The 16,711-nt window shown below is 42.4% G+C and overlaps 1 protein-coding gene across 1 annotated transcript; it reads right to left on the bottom strand.

Annotated features, from left to right (window-relative positions):
- Nucleotides 1–2,115: 2,115 nt before the first annotated feature.
- rfng (RFNG O-fucosylpeptide 3-beta-N-acetylglucosaminyltransferase) lies at nucleotides 2,116–15,890 on the bottom strand. The gene is made up of 9 exons (XM_054601115.1): nucleotides 15,581–15,890; nucleotides 12,866–13,423; nucleotides 6,588–6,636; nucleotides 5,680–5,782; nucleotides 4,869–5,022; nucleotides 4,608–4,693; nucleotides 3,978–4,143; nucleotides 2,895–2,980; nucleotides 2,116–2,492 (listed from the first exon to the last, which is right to left on the bottom strand). Exons 2-9 carry the CDS (start codon nucleotides 13,328–13,330, stop codon nucleotides 2,429–2,431), a joined length of 1,173 nt encoding a protein of 390 aa, XP_054457090.1. The 5' UTR covers nucleotides 13,331–13,423; nucleotides 15,581–15,890; the 3' UTR covers nucleotides 2,116–2,428.
- Between the last annotated feature and the right edge of the window lie 821 nt (nucleotides 15,891–16,711).

The raw sequence follows: 16,711 nt of genomic DNA, 5'->3' as shown, positions 1-16,711 counted from the left end.
GGTCTATTTTCGATCTTTTTTCATATATAAGGCGCACCGGACTATAAGGCGCATTAAGCGAAACAAAACAGTCAGTCAGTCAAACTTCCTCCACTTCCGTACCATTGATTCATTAATGTTGAATTCTCTCGCAGCTGCTCTATTCCCATGTTCTCCTGCGTGACTGACAGCCTTGAGTTTGAAGTCCGCGTCGTAAGCGTGTCTCTTGACAGGTGCCATGTTGGGGTCCTTATACACACACACTGTAATATTATGGTGAAGCACAGTATGTATTACTCCGCGACGCTCCTGACTACGGTGGCCGTGATGCTGCTGCGGTGCGGCTTTGTAGTTTACCAAAGTCGTACTAAAACATGTTGACAGAGCGCCGTGTACCACACAAAATCGCTTCGAGGTCAGTAAGCACAACCAGAATTAATCCATATATAAAGCGCTCCGGATTATAAGGCGCACTGTCGTTTTTTGAGAAAATTAAAGGCTTTTAAGTGCGCCTTATAGTGCGGAAAATATGGTAAAAAATTTTTTACCAGGTGATGGTGCTAGATGTAAAGTCAGAGTATCACCAAACTGAGTGGAGGCCCTTTTAATTAAAGGTTTAAAAAAAAGTTCCTGCAAGAATATCCACAGCCAATTTTCTTGGGACGTTTTCTTCCAATGCAAAAACGATATTTTTAAGTAGATGAGATCATTTTATATTTTGCCTATAACTCACTATAAGCCCAGCTGTCATTATTTAATTCTGTCTGCCACTGGGTAGATCTCCTAGGAAAATGAAGGATCGAGGGCCGTCGTTGCTAAATGTATAAAACCGAAACACAGGTGTTTTACTCTGCCTTTATCGCAGCACAGAGACTAGGTTTCCTGCAGTTCTTACTTTTTTGGACAGCAACCAGGCTGCTAGCAGCAGACATGTTGCTACAGCTACCGCTAGCTAATCCCAACAGCCAGAAATTTAACCAGGAGCTTCATGAAAACCAGGACCATCCAGAAACAAACATCTATATTTGTTTGTGAAACCATGTTTGTTTCTGGCTGCTAACGTTAGCCATGTCGCTAAAGCTAGCTATACTAGCAAACACTAGCTGCCAGAAACAAACATATAAGATTAATTTGTCTGTTGTCTAGTCAACAGGAAATTTTAGCTGATGGCAGTACCGAACAAAAGGTAAGAGGTCACTCAAATTATTGGCCTCTTTGGGAACAATGAATGTCCACACAAATTCTTGGCAATGTGGTTGAGGTGTCTTTGGCTCCACTAACTCCAACAGAACAAATGATCTCTACCTTAAAGAAGCACACGCAGAGCTAAGACTACAACTGATGCAAAGAAAGAATACATAATGCAGTTCACCCATATTTACACCAACATTGTAACGTGGAACTACACCAACATACAGGAAGTGACAAGATCAAAAAGTAGTGCAAAACCATAAAGATGGGCCTGTTAGAAATGGGCCAATACAAGGAGAAGGTATTTGGCTGAGAATACCAAGGCATCAGAACAAGTACAACAGTCCGAAATAAATGCGTGTACAAGCAGCATACAAACCTTTGTCATATCAAACATCAGTCCCGTCAATGTGAGAGCAAATAATTATAATCACCCCAATACATAATCAGACTCTTCAAAAAGTACCTCAACGATCTCTCATTCTAAAGAAACTACCTGCATTTTATATTGACTTTGGGGTAACATGTCAACAAAAATAAAAGAATGAGGGTTGAAATTACTTACAATAAGGGTCAGTGATTTGAGGGCCTTTCATTAAACACTCACAAACCGAGTAGAGAACTCACGGCAATAATATTGTGGGGTCCTTCACATACTGTAACCTGACCCATTTTGCTACTCTACAGGTTGAGTTAAACCACAGTGGATGGAGCCATATAATATAACATTTCCTTCATTGAACCAATGACAAAGGCAGGAAGTAGGAAAATATGAAACTTTCAGCTAACTCCTACACGAACCCATTCAACTTAGATGGGCTTGAAATTCTCTCGTCTGCGGACGAACGGGAAAACTCAGGTAAGTGAAAATTACTAGGAGGCTGGCTAGCTCACTTTTCCCCTCATTTGGCTGATCTCATTTATGGACTGAACCACTTAGCGATGACTAAGCTAAAACAGCTTACTATATTTGGGAAAAGATCATAAAAAAGGGCCACTAGTGGCTTTACCAACCAGCATGCTCAAGTAGCCAGAAAAAAGTAATTATTTGGCTCCAGCTATTTAGATTGAGATTGCATTTATGAAGCATGAGGTGAGGCTGCTTTGATTACAGATTTCCACCAAACAATTTGTGTGACGTGATATTTTTCCAGCTTAACGTAGCGTGATCCAAACGTTGGCAGGGTGAGGCAGTGGGATGAATGTTTAGCAGGTTTCAGTGCTGCAGGTTAAAAATACTGTAGCTGTCAGTTTAAGTTTAATGTCCAAACTTTGGACACCACGTAGTGTCTGGATAGAGAAGGCAGTGCACCGTCTTAAACCTGCAGGAATGGAAGGGAAGGGAAGGGCATCAGAGACATACTAACATTGTTCACAAGGGCAACTTACAGTGTTTCCCAGAGAACAAGCCGTAGTAAAATCAGTAGCATTGATAAATTCAACAACAGTCACACAAATAATCAAACTGCAACATCTGTTTAATCTCTCAAAATAAGTCTGCTCCACAGTGCACACCTCAAGTACAACAAATGGCCATTTTAATTGAATTGGCCATTAATATTGAATAAAATGGCATACCAAAGTATAGTGGTGCTACACTTGTTTGAAGTCCCACAGATACAGTAAATGATAATACATGTTGAACAGAGCATTGGGAGTGTGCAGTGTGATGAGGAGCAGCAGGGCCACATTATTAACGTCAGGGCTGGTTCTTCATTCCTTACCTTGTGGGGTCATCAGCCAGTGAAAAGCCTCCAACAATGCTGACCACGTTTCTTCTGTTCTCAAAGCCTCCAAAGCTCAGAGTCACCTTTTGTAGAAAGAACAGAAAACATACATCGTTCAACTTCAGTGCAGAGATTAAATGATGAAAGGACAAACACTAACAACAATATTTGGATGCCAAAATGATACTTTTCATATGAACGTGCCAGTAGCAATCAATAAATGACATTTATTTATTTTAATGGAAAGGATGACAGACCAATATCACAGTTGCTTTCATTGCAAAAATCCATGTCACATCTGAAAAAGCTCAAAAGCGTCCTGCTGCAGAGCACCTGGTGTCGTCCCACCTGTCCTGTCCTCTATCCTCTGACAGGACTCATGGTGGGCAATCGCGTGTCTTATCACGTGTTTAGGTGGAAAATCGTGTGTACTGCGCTTCCTTATCAATAAATAATGTTTACATGCCTCTAGATGCTATTGCACAGTACTGTTTTATCGTGCTTATTGTTAATAAATAAATCAGCCCACTAATGGTATATTGAATTTATTGTATCAGGTCTATGCCGCATTAGCAAGCTATGCCAATGTTGTCGGCAAACTAACATTAACGTTAGCACAACAGGGAGAAAAAAAATGAAAAAAGCGTTATGTAATAATTTCAGGTAACATTAACGTTAGTTGTTAATGACATTAGCATTAGCTATATAGCTAGCTAACGTTAGAAAACTCATATGGTTAGTACAAGTTCTTTGCTGCTTAACGTCATATGACCTTACTTATAGGTTATTGTTATATCGACGTACTATGGTTGTATTGATGACCTTGGTGTTATGTGGGAGGTCGTGTAGCTTTTTCAAACTAATGAACGCATACTCCCATACGGCGTACACAAGTTCCTACGTCACGTCGAGGGGTCTGACGGAGGAGGTGGGCCCGAAGCCTGGAGCTCTGCAGCTTGACCATTCTCTAAATGCTAAATTTCGCTGACTTTGCCAATTTCTCAGGGTCTCTAAAATGTTATGCCATACTGCGTGCACGCGCGCGCACGCACACACACACACGCACGCACACACACACACCTGCTGGAGCACAGTGTCAGTGGGCAGCTTCTGAAGGTTCTCCAGGTGAGAGTGGAAGAGGTGTGTGTGGGTCAGGGTCACCTCCAGCAGCGCTTCGATGATGTAGCCTATGGTGCAGTCGTCCGGTAGTCGGATCTTCTCTGCTGTGCTGATGAAGTTCCCCAAACTGAAACCAGAGGATAGAGTTTCAGTCGACAAAGACTGTCAAAGTGTGTTTCCACACCAACTGCAGCAGTATACTGCAGCCATTTCTAAACTCACTTTCTTCCAAAGTAAGTGGAAAATAATGATTTTGTTTTTAACATTTTAATGCACTACGTGTCTATCTACACTGGTGTACATTTAAGAGTGGATGGTGAGGAACCCATTTCCACTACAGCTCACACATGATGCTTTATAGCTACATGTCACCCTCTGTATCTGGATACACTTGGTCCATCTACACCTTAAAACATACTGCGGCTGACTACATGTCCAGGCCCATTCTCTGAGGGTTTCTAAAGACATTTTCTTCTACACCTGGACAGCTTACAGACAGAGTTGCTCTTAATGTAAATAAAAACGTTTTCAACCATCAGCAAAGTGAGTACCCTGGCTTCAGAAGGCACAACAGGTGAGTCCATGACCTACCTGGCCCATGGGCTCATTTTCAGTGCCAGGCCTCTGCTGATGCAGAAACCTGCTCCACCGGTGGCAAACCAGAACTTGACAGACACCTGAAATGAGACCGCCAGAAGTTAGGGGTGGAAGAGTCTGAAGAAGAAAAGGCTTTTTTTAAAAAGGTTTTCTTAAAGAACATCTCAAAGCCTGGATTTGGTGTTATTGCTCACTGCTGTATATGTCAATGGAGCCAGAATCTCCTGATAAAGATTAAGTTGTAAGAAAACTGACCGATCCGTCACTCTTGACCCGCTCTGCAGCCTCTATAGGATGATCCAGACTGGGCCGGCCCAGGTAGACATCCTTGCTGTGGTGGTAGGAGGAGAGCAGCCCCAGCAGGCTGGGCAGGATGACGTAGTTATCATCATCCACGTGGCAGAACCACCTACAAGACACACACACACACACACACACACACACACACACACACACACACACACACACACACACACACACACACACACACACACACACACACACACACACACACACACACACACACACACACACACACACACACACACACACATTGTACCTTACTTTGAGCGAATATATGTTGGTGGATTGTAATCAACTCCTAGAAATATTATGTATGATAAGTTAAAAGGAATACCTTACCCTTGTAATGACCATTTGATTACCATCAATTCTCACCCTATGTTACCTGGAATTCATGAAGAAAACGTTGTTTTGCTCTCATGCCTCTGCGGTGAACGAAGAATTCAGAAATGGAGGAAAGTCTTAATGAACTGAAGTGGATGAAGGACGAATTAAACGATCGCAAACCTTTATTAAAACATCCATTATAAACTGTTTGATAATGGATATATTGATTTTGTTTTGCTGCTGTTCAAGGCGACCTCTATTTACTTTAATTCATCAATACTTTTCTGCGTTTCTGGATTCGTCGTTCACCTTGGAGGATTTAGAGATAGTTTTCTTCAAGAATTCAAGGTAACACTGGGTGAGTATTTGCTATACAAATGGTCATTCCAAGAGTGAAGTATTTCTTTAACTAGTCCTTCTGATCACTTTCACTCACTTCTTCTGAGACTCGATGAATTTATCGTACTCCACTGACATCTTGCAGCACAGAGCCTGGCGGGTGTGAGCTGCTGAGCAATTAGTGTTGATGATGTTCACTCCTGGTAGAGAGACAGCAGAGGACAGAGCAGTTCAATGCCATGATGGAGTACAGTATCTCACTGTGCATACACCCTGGTAGCTGCTGATTCACGCACAGTACATAAGGACTGGAGATCATACATGTTAACATTCCATCTGCTTTGTTTGAAAAATGTGTACCGTCCTGCTGCCATGCATGTGACTATATATTACTGAAACACACAATAGAGTACAAACACTAAAAACTATGACAGAGTTCTTTATGGGAGGATGTACAATTTCACAGCATAACTGTACATTAGATAATGTTAATATCTACAATACATATTGACTTACTTCAGACATACAATCTGAATGTTTCTGATCTAATGACAGGATCAACATTCAGTGTTCACTACACTGATGGTTTGTCTTCATATTATTTTCTTCATCTTTAAATCTGATCTGTCCTTATCTGTTTATGGATGTCTCAATAAATAAAACCACCTCGTTGGCGTAAGAAATGGTGTGCCGCTGAGGTGGATTCTTGTCCCCCTCCTGTTCTCTGTGGCCACATAATTCCTCACTTTAATGTCTCTTTTCATTGTCACACAGCTGTACCTCCTTATCTTATTTGTTACCTTGGCCCAGATAAAAACATTTGAATGTATTTAGTGTGCTTGCTTGCCTAAAATGTTAAACACAAAATATGTTGTCCCAGCTGTATTCTATTCTTTATTGTTTCAATAAAAGTTATTCATTTTTATCCAGATATGGTTCACTGCATTATATGGCTACACAAAAACCTTCAGCTTTATTTCCTATGACAACTGTCCAGCCTCTTACCTGTTCTCATCTGCAGCTCCTTGTCCTCGCCGTCAGTAAATATGTATGTCTGAAAAACAGACAAAGACACACTGTTAGAAAGTACGTTCATGCTCTCCTCCTGGGACAAGATGACTTGCTCCATTGTTGTCTCTTGTAGAGGAGGAGCAAAGACGGAGAGAAACATGACGCACAGACACAACAGCACCAGACAGACACAGCTGAACTAAAAGAGATGAGGAAGAGCACTGTTAATGTCACCCCTCAATGCCTAAACTGACTGCATTTTCACCAACAGGCGTGCTGTGGAAAACACTACATAATGAGTGGAGAATTGTAAAGAACTAATATATACAAGAACATGAAGTGCACGATTAGGTTCCGTCACTGATACTGGATTTTGGTGCAAATACTGATACTGGGGAACCAAAAAGAGAACCGGGAGAAAGAGAGAAAATGAAGGGACAACTAGTCAACTTCTCGTATCATCAGGGCCACGTATCGTAGTTAGTTTACCTACCCAGACCTTGACATGATGGCCGCAAGGTCGCTCCGCACACTAGCACTGATTCTGTCTGCACCGCCATCTTCTGAGCTGTGAAGCTGAGAAACCGACATATGTGTTTTTGACCTGATAAATCGGTGCAGCTCTTCATAAAAAAAAAGGTTAAACTAGTCTTAACTGCCCAATAAGTTCACCTGATACACTGATGGTGAAGTTTGGACAGGCGTGATATATCAATGAGCATCACTCATCCCATCCAGATTCCAGTTTGTGTTAAAGCCTCTGACAATGAGGTGTTTCCTACAGACTCTACGTGGACTGTTAGTGATGTACAGTCAGTGTGCAGACGCACACAGAGACAGGCATGATCGGCCTCTTCAGCGTCTTTTACCTTCACACACGATCTCATAACACAGCCCATTTAACTTCTATTAAGTAACCATCGACTGCCTCCTAATGTGAACACACCTTCTCCACAAGCAGCACACACACTATTACAGTGGCAGAGTTACACTGACATGTTTAGAGCAGATTTTGATTTTACAGGCAGCTGTGGACATGGGGGAACAGACTTTACCGACCTACGAGCAGTAAAATAAAACAGCAACAGGCCTGTAAAACCTGCTGGTGTCTGACAGAGCGCAGTAGTGAGGCTTACAGGTGACAGCTGACACAGAACAGACCCACAGTGGAGCTCTTTCACAGCAGACCTGGACTCGTAGCCGGTGCGAGCTAACTGGAACTCCTCCATCCTCTCTGACTGGGACATTTGTGGGTGAAGTGGGAGCAGAGTGTTTCTGCAGTTGAACCTCCTTCTCCCAACACTGACGCCTTTTGTCCCACAGTGGGACCTACTAATTGCTTTTTAATAGCTCTCAGTACACATCTGGTCACAGTACTCTCTGTGATGTACTTGGGACTACTTTACCCCAAAGCCTCTCTTCATTCACATTTGACTTAGTGCATGTTAAAACCTTGACACACTGAACTCTGGCTGTGTCAAGTTGACTGACTATCTGCGGTGGACATCTATGTTGTCCAATTCCCCCCCCCCAACTGTAGATTAAAAATTGGTCAGAATAGAGCTGTAGCAGTTCATTGATTCAATCCATCAGTTGATTTGTCGATTGACAGAATTAATTGGCGACTATTTTGATAATGGATTGGGTCCGTTATACCCGTAGACTGTATATAAGAAGCGGACGTAGTCATGGTGACTTCACTCATTGGTTTGTGGACGGCTGTTATGAAGCCTCGATTTTGTCAATTTTGCCATTGCCATCCTGGATTATGGACGTCGTCATTGAATTGAATTTTTTTTTTTTTTTTTTTGCAAACCAAAGTAAGGAAGTGACCACATCTGGAATGCGGTAGAGTGACATAGAGAAACCGTATACTACTCTGGTAACAACCTGTAAATCACATGGACCATAATTTAATAAATTAACTTCATGCTGAAGAAAACTTGAAACTAGAGACTGAGACCATAAACTCATGTTTGAGCCTGGTCAGAGCTTCGAAATCCAGATGTTCACTTGTCGTGGAACTGTGAGACAAGTTTCCAAGATTGCAAATGAGATGTTGATCTTGAATATGAACTCTTCTGTCATATTGAGACAGCCGGAGCTGTGGTGTAGCTACTGATGGAGGGTGTGTGGAAATGATGGTGTATGGTGGTGGGGCAGAGATTCTTTTTTGCCTGTGTCTTCCAGTTTCAGTTGCTTGAAAGTTCCTCTCCAGAGGCCCTGGTCAGGACATCCATTAGGGAACACCCACACACAGTATTAGTGGTGTTTTCCTGATCAAAGAGTAACAAACGGCCGTTGAAAGTGTAGAATATATATTTTTTTAAAAACATAAATAATAACCAGGACTTCGACAAAAAGCAGATGAGGTTTGGAGGAAAGATTTACTTTCTTATAAACGTCCTGCGGTTTCATTAAATGTCAGCAAGGACAAACTGACGTCCCAGAGGAATCTCTGATGGTGATACAGCAACATCCTAAAAAAAACACCCAAAATACTAGCACAGGGTGTACGTGGGGCAAGAGCCAAATTCATTAGCACTAAACTCACAGAATGAGCCTAAATGCAAATGTAAAGTGCTGGACTCCACACTGCCCCGGTCCTGCCTCGTTTCATTACCACTGGAGCCGCTACATGCTGCAGGAATGTGTGGATATAGATATATAGAACTTTATGACCTGCTGTCAGCATGCGGCTGATATCTTCAAAGATCACCTCCTTGTGGATTACTTTAGGAAGGCTTTTAGCACATATGGTGCACCCCTGGCAGCCATATTGGATAGTTCAGCTCTTGGGTAACCGGGGTTATGGGTTGTGATTAGATTTCGTAACTACCACAGAATTGAGCACATGCATTTCTTTAATTGGGGTTTTGGACTGGGAGCTGCAAATAAATATGATTTATTATCTCTGTCATGTGTGGGAGTGTGTGCATTTCTGTGTATGTCTGTCCCAGGCTAGACTTGGATATGACCTCTCGTGGTTGCGGGTAATTCAAACTTTTTGAAAACAAATGTTATTGACAACGTACTCCACTGACTGTTTTATTCTGTCATTGACTGCTGACTGTTCCTCCAACCTATGGTATCACAGAGTGTGTATGAGGTACCACAACAAACAGTTCTCAACAACAGTTTTATTACTAGTCACATTGCTATTACTATTACCTGTACCATTAAGCATTTTAGCTTTACTTCCACCCTGAAGCCCTTTTGCTTTCTCGTTCTGCAGGTTTCCATGAATCGTTGTGGTACCTGGACCGTAGTCGTGCCTCCTGCTGTGAGCCGACTGACACCCACTGCTACTTCGATTATTATTATTAGTCACATTACTATCCCTATTTTCATGGCTATAATTCTACTGTAATAATTGCTGCTGTTATTATAAGTAGTCTTATTATATGAATCATTTATGTCATATACATTGAATGTGTTGTATCTAAGAACTGTTATGCTGCTCATTCTGTACACATGACATCTATTGCATTCTGTCCATCCTGGGAGAAGGATCCCTCCTCTGTCGTTCTCCCATAGGTTTCTTCCTGTGCCGATGTGAGGGAAGGACAGAGGATGTCGCATGTGCACAGATTGTAAAGCCCTCTGAGGCAAATTTGTAATTTGTGATTCTGGGCTATACAAAATAAACTGAATTGAAAATTCTCCTCTCAGTTGTCATTTAAGAGGGTGACGTTAGTACTAACGGTTACTGGTTATTGGTCTACTGTCGGATTCTGTTTGCACTTCAGTAGTGTTAAACATAGCGTCGCCCTGCCTGGTTGGGGTTAGGTTGAGTTTGATGAGGAAACAGATTTCCACACAGAGCTGTCAGAACACTGGACCCACGTTGAGTAACGTAGCGTCAACAGTTAACGCTACTTCCAAATCACAAACTCCTCCTGGTTGAAAGCGGTTGCTTATTTGTGACGGTTGCACTTCCACCCGTCAATGAAATGTACAGTGGGTACGGAAAGTATTCAGACCCCTTTAAATTTTTCACCCTTTGTTTCATTGCAGCCATTTGCTAAAATCGAAAAAGTTCATTTTTTTTTCGCATTAATGTACACTCAGCAACCCACCTTGACAGAAAAAAACAGAAATGTAGAAATTTTTGCAAATTTATTAAAAAGAAAAACTGAAATATCACATGGTCATAAGTATTCAGACCCTTTGCTCAGTATTGAGTAGAAGCACCCTTTTGAGCTAGTACAGCCATGAGTCTTCTTGGGAATGATGCAACAAGTTTCTCACACCTGGATTTGGGGATCCTCTGCCATTCTTCCTTGCAGATCCTCTCCAGTTCTGTCAGGTTGGATGGTGAACGTTGGTGGACAGCCATTTTCAGGTCTCTCCAGAGATGCTCAATTGGGTTTAGGTCAGGGCTCTGGCTGGGCCAGTCAAGAATGGTCACAGACTTGTTCCGAAGCCACTCCTTTGTTATTTTAGCTGTGTGCTTCGGGTCATTGTCTTGTTGGAAGGTGAACCTTCGGCCCAGTCTGAGGTCCTGAGCACTCTGGAGGAGGTTTTCTTCCAGGATATCTCTGTACTTGGCCGCATTCATCTTTCCTTCAATTGCAACCAGTCGTCCTGTCCCTGCAGCTGAAAAACACCCCCATAGCATGATGCTGCCACCACCATGTTTCACTGTTGGGATTGTATTGGGCAGGTGATGAGCAGTGCCTGGTTTTCTCCACACATACCGCTTAGAATTAACGCCAAAAAGTTCAATCTTGGTCTCATCAGACCAGAGAATCTTATTTCTCATAGTTTGGGAGTCCTCCATGTGTTTTTTGGCAAACTCTATGCAGGCTTTCATATGTCTTGCACTGAGGAGAGGCTTCCGTCGGGCCACTCTGCCATAAAGCCCCGACTGGTGGAGGGCTGCAGTGATAGTTGACTTTGTGGAACTTTCTCCCATCTCCCTACTGCATCTCTGGAGCTCAGCCACAGTGATCTTTGGGTTCTTCTTTACCTCTCTCACCAAGGCTCTTCTCCCACGATTGCTCAGTTTGGCTGGACGGCCAGGTCTAGGAAGAGTTCTGGTCATCCCATACTTCTTCCATTTAAGGATTATGGAGGCCACTGTGCTCTTAGGAACCTTGAGTGCTGCAGAAATTCTTTTGTAACCTTGGCCAGATCTGTGCCTTGCCACAATTCTGTCTCTGAGCTCCTTGGGCAGTTCCTTCGACCTCATGATTCTCATTTGTTCTGACATGCACTGTGAGCTGTAAGGTCTTATATAGACAGGTGTGTGCCTTTCCTAATCAAGTCCAATCAGTTTAATTAAACACAGCTGGACTCCAATGAAGGAGTAGAACCATCTCAAGGAGGATCAGAAGAAATGGACAGCATGTGAGTTAAATATGAGTGTCACAGCAAAGGGTCTGAATACTTATGACCATGTGATATTTCAGTTTTTCTTTTTTAATAAATTTGCAAAAATTTCTACATTTCTGTTTTTTTCTGTCAAGATGGGTTGCTGAGTGTACATTAATGCGAAAAAAAATGAACTTTTTCGATTTTAGCAAATGGCTGCAATGAAACAAAGAGTGAAAAATTTAAAGGGGTCTGAATACTTTCCGTACCCACTGTACCTCGTCGCTACATGCAAGTCCCTTTGGATAAATATGCCTGCTAAATGACAGTTATGTAATGGAATGCAATGCAAATACTGAAGCCATGAGTCGTTTTGGTTAACGAGGACATGCACCCGCACAGCTTTGATGACGGATGACTGATCCTTTAACAGAGGTAAACAATACTCAATGATAATGGATTCCCCTTGGATAATTAATGAAAAAGCAGCAAATTAAATAAATTAAAATACTTAAATTATTAATTGTTCATTACAATAGTTAACTATTTTCTGTAAATCAACAAATTATTTCAGCACTTAACTATTTGATTTACCATGTGCACAGTTCTATCCCTCAGAATAGTCCAGCCCTACAGAGAGCACAGGTCAGTTAAAGCTCAGCTCGGTATCATTTGGGAAACCAGCAGGGGTAGGCTAGTATGTGAAAGTGTCGAACCACAGAACTCAGCTCAACTCTTTCCAAAGGAAGTAGCTAGCAGCACTAGCTCCCAAAGTCGCTAAATCTAGAGACCAAGTCGTCAACACTGACTTTTTCTTGGTCAGAGCATTTGATTTATCGATTGCTGTTGGGATGTAAAGAGATTTTTTATAATATACCATGCATGTTTTTCAAATACATGACCTACCCCAACTTTGAGCCACATCCAAAACAAGAAAGAAGTGAAGCTCTCCTCACCTGTTCTTTAGCTCGGGAAACCCAGGTCTGAACCAGCAGCTCCAGTCTGGACTTGTGGTACTTCCTGGTAGTCTTTACTGCAATAAAAATGTCCTTAAAGTCTAACGGGTCCTGTGACATAGACCCTGAAAGTCTACCACCCTTTCCTCCAGGGGTAGCTCCTCTTTTGGAGTCCATCCCCCTCTTGGGACTATGGATACCATTCCTGGTAGCTCCAGTCTGCCCCGCTGAGCTGCTACTCAGTTCTGTGTCAGAGTCTGTTTCCCCTGCATGGACAGACACTCCTGGAGACCTGACACGGTGTGACCGGCCGGCCTGTGCCGGTCTGACTTGGGGTCGGGGCTGTGGCAGGTCCACCTGGCGTGCTGGGGGCTGGAGGGCGGGGATGAGCAGGAGCAGAAGGCCGCAGAAGGCGAGGGAGAACAGGAAGCAGAACTTGCTGACTCCCACCGAAGCTATGTGCATCGTGACTGGCCGACGGAGCCGGTTCCTCAGCCTCCGGGGCTGCAGTCACTTCTAACACCACCCTGTCCCATCCTCACACCATCACATGGAACCCTGCATAGAGAAAGAGGAAGGTTCAACAGCAGATCTGGCATCTTCATAATCTATCTATTCAGCACACATTCTTTGCACTACAGTAGAATTTTCTCTATTAAACCCTTTAATTTCCCTCAGTTGATTCTAAATTAAATAGTTCTTTCCGTAAACTTTTAGGAAATTATTAGGAAATTACAAACCCATAAAGCGTTACCTTAACTTGTCTAAATTGTTTTGTGAGGAAAACTTTCTGATGGCCCATTTTAAACAGCTCACTGTAACCCACTTGTTTGTAACAACCCACACATACACACAGATCCGTTTCCAATACTGGTTTCTGTCCCCCAACAAAGGGCCCTGTTTAGTTTCCAAAAGAAGGACAGGGGTCCACATTGAGGCCCAGCAGCAGCAGACAGGCTCCCCCTCCTGCTGTTGTGGCGAGTGCTCATAGATTCTCATCACATACATCCAGATTTTGGCGAGTCATCAGTCAGAGTCAGCGGTTTCGTAACGTGTTAACAGGAGTCACATCCGAGGGCCAGGCCTCCACATAGACAGAGAGGCTGTCCTCCACACCTCAGGTCAGGGGATGAACTGACTTATGGTTTCCAGGAGAGAGCAACATGTGGCCAGAGTCTTCAGGTTGTTTTGATGTTCCTCTGTCCACACTGAAAGCTAAAACTAGAAGTGAAAATGGCTAAAGATCTCCTACACGGTATTCCTTCTGTCGGGAAAAAAAAAACTAATCCTCAAAAACATTTTGCTCCATTAATGTACAGAAAACCGAAAAAGAATCAAAAGACTCATTGAGAAATAAATACAACACTAGAAACCACACAGTTGTGAATATGATCATAATTACAGGTCAATGAGCTGTGACATTAGCTCCTACACTGACATTCAAAAGTAAGTGATCGGAGAGAATTCTTCTGCGTTAGTCTTCAGTTCAACGCCACACAGCCATTAGAGCTTAACTCAGTGTTTTCCAATAGACAAAACTGTGAGAAAAAAGGCACAGTTACCCAGCATACTGTGGACATTATTTAAGTGTCCTTAAGTCACTCACGTTCTAACAGTTATCAAGGGTGCTTTTCTGCAGCTGACCTATGACCTCCAGATAGAACCATGATGTGGAATGGAAGGAACGCAATGAGCAATAACTTATTATAAAACAAGACGGATTTTATAAACAGGCATATTTAGAAAACCTAGTCCACATTCAGAGCTTGTTTGAACAGTTTTATATTTGGACAGTCTCTTTTAAACACAGATGCACGCACACACTCATTCATTTCCACGTACTTTACCTCTATTTCCAACAGTCGGGCCACTGCCTTTCCTATGCATCCATTGAGACAATGAATACAATCAGTGGTACCTGATACTTTACTTAGAGCCATTGTCTTAAGTTATTTAATGCCAAAATAGCTAACAGTATGCTACATCCGTTTAAATGAAGTTAAGATCGACATATTTATATTCAATGTTAAGTTCCGTTCGACTGTCACACAGACGGTTAGAAGAGACAGAGACATGCTGTTAAATTCAGCATACGTATCATTTCAAAAAGCATTTCTCATTTTCGTTACGTTTACATTTGGTTACCGCGTGTTAACAGTGAATATGTGTGAATTCCGAGACAAGCCGCTCCGAAAAAAAGGTAGAATTTGTATTCATGTATGTTGTGATCGAAGATTTAACTTTACATCCACGACGATGTGAAGAGTGGTGTAGTTTTAATTCTTGTAGCTTTTACATTTTAGTTCAACGGGACGCAAAAGTCCGTCTGTTACCAGCGCACTCTGAACAGAGACGGAGAGGCGGCTCAGGAGAGACGGAGAGGCGGCTCAGGAGAGACGGAGAGGCGGCTCAGGAGAGACGGTGAGGCGGCTCTCGGTGAGGCGGCTCAGAGACGGAGAGGCGGCTCAGGAGAGACGGAGAGGCGGCTCAGGAGAGAATTCAGTTTCAGTTTATTTTGTATAGCCCAGAATCACTTCTCCCAGGATGGACAGAATGCAATAGATGTCATGTTTACAGAATGAACAACATAACAGTTCTTAGATACAACACATTCAATGTATATGACATAAATGATTCATATAATAAGACTACTTATAATAACAGCAGCAATTATTACAGTAGAATTAAGAAGGCGATGAGAGGCGCTGCACTCACCCTGGCAGACGAGAGGACACACTTCAGGTCTGTTCCCAGCATGGCGAGGAAGGAAGCATAGCTTACCGGAAAACCGGTTCGATGGTGTTGAATTATCACCGAGCAAAAAACCAAACGGACCCGATGCTCGACTGGACTTTAACGTTCGGTAGTTTCCGTAGATTCTCTTCTGTCCTCTGGAATCAGATTGTCGGTCTAATTTGGCGTTTATAAAGTTATTAAGGAGACTTTTAGGCTATCTGCACAGCCAAGGATGTATATAAAGAGAACTCAGGGTTACTTCCATCGCTGCCCCTCCACTTCTCCTTAACCAAACATTCCACAAACCACAAAACTAACCAGCATAATACAAGTACTATGCCGGTATGATCTTTCAAAATAAAAGAACAATGGAAGCAATTTATCTTCAGCACGGGTAGGTAGGTAAACCACGATGAGCTGGTGGACATTGATGTGACTCTCATAAAGAAAGAAAGAAAAAAAGAAAATAGTCATAACTTTTTTGTAAAAATTGTTAAAATGCTAAAGTGATTTCAACTGCCATTGATTATGTATGTACCATAGGCTTGGTCTTGTCTTAGTTATTATTATTGATTAAAAAGAAGTTACTGTATAACTTATTATATTATTAAATCGTGTTTATTATAATTTGTTAATTTCAAATCAGTTGCATTGATCACTTATTTAATTAGGATTGGTAAACACTTCTTCTATAGGCTTTTAACAGCCATTTAACCCGAAGCAAAACGGATCAAATTTGGTAATCATTTAGAAATGAGATGTCAGACAAATTGGAAGGATCACGGTTAAAAGTGCTCAACTTTTCGGTGTTGCTCAAATGTAATGCTTTTTTCCTTAAAATCGTAACTTCCTGCTGGTTGAGCTGACTCCCGTCAACTTGACGCAGCTCTCAGTCACGGCTCCATTCTGTGATTGTTGTTTGTTTCTGAAGTCTTTCAGTTGAAGCTCAGCGCCCTCTGTCGGTCGTCATGATGCACTGCTTCACCAGTTCTAAGCTGACAATGGCTACATCCTAAATCTCTTATTTGTCATTTCCTCGCTCCTCGATCCTGACATGGTTTCCTTGCGTCTTAGTACCTCCCAGCAGGGATGCATGGGGCGACGCAGGTG

This window comes from Anoplopoma fimbria, chromosome 7, assembly GCF_027596085.1.
Source record: "Anoplopoma fimbria isolate UVic2021 breed Golden Eagle Sablefish chromosome 7, Afim_UVic_2022, whole genome shotgun sequence".
Taxonomy (NCBI): Eukaryota; Metazoa; Chordata; class Actinopteri; order Perciformes; family Anoplopomatidae; genus Anoplopoma; species Anoplopoma fimbria.
This window is presented reverse-complemented; position numbering and strand designations above follow the sequence as displayed.

Excerpts from the sequence above, each read along its gene's own strand:
- rfng (XM_054601115.1), bottom strand. The coding sequence starts at position 13,330 with ATGCACATAGCTTCGGTGGGAGTCAGCAAGTTCTGCTTCCTGTTCTCC. Across the intron at positions 4,144-4,607 it reads AAAATGAGCCCATGGGCCAG|TTTGGGGAACTTCATCAGCA; the intron begins GTAGGTCATGGA and ends CTCTGGTTTCAG. Across the intron at positions 2,493-2,894 it reads CTGGCTGATGACCCCACAAG|GTTTAAGACGGTGCACTGCC; the intron begins GTAAGGAATGAA and ends CCATTCCTGCAG.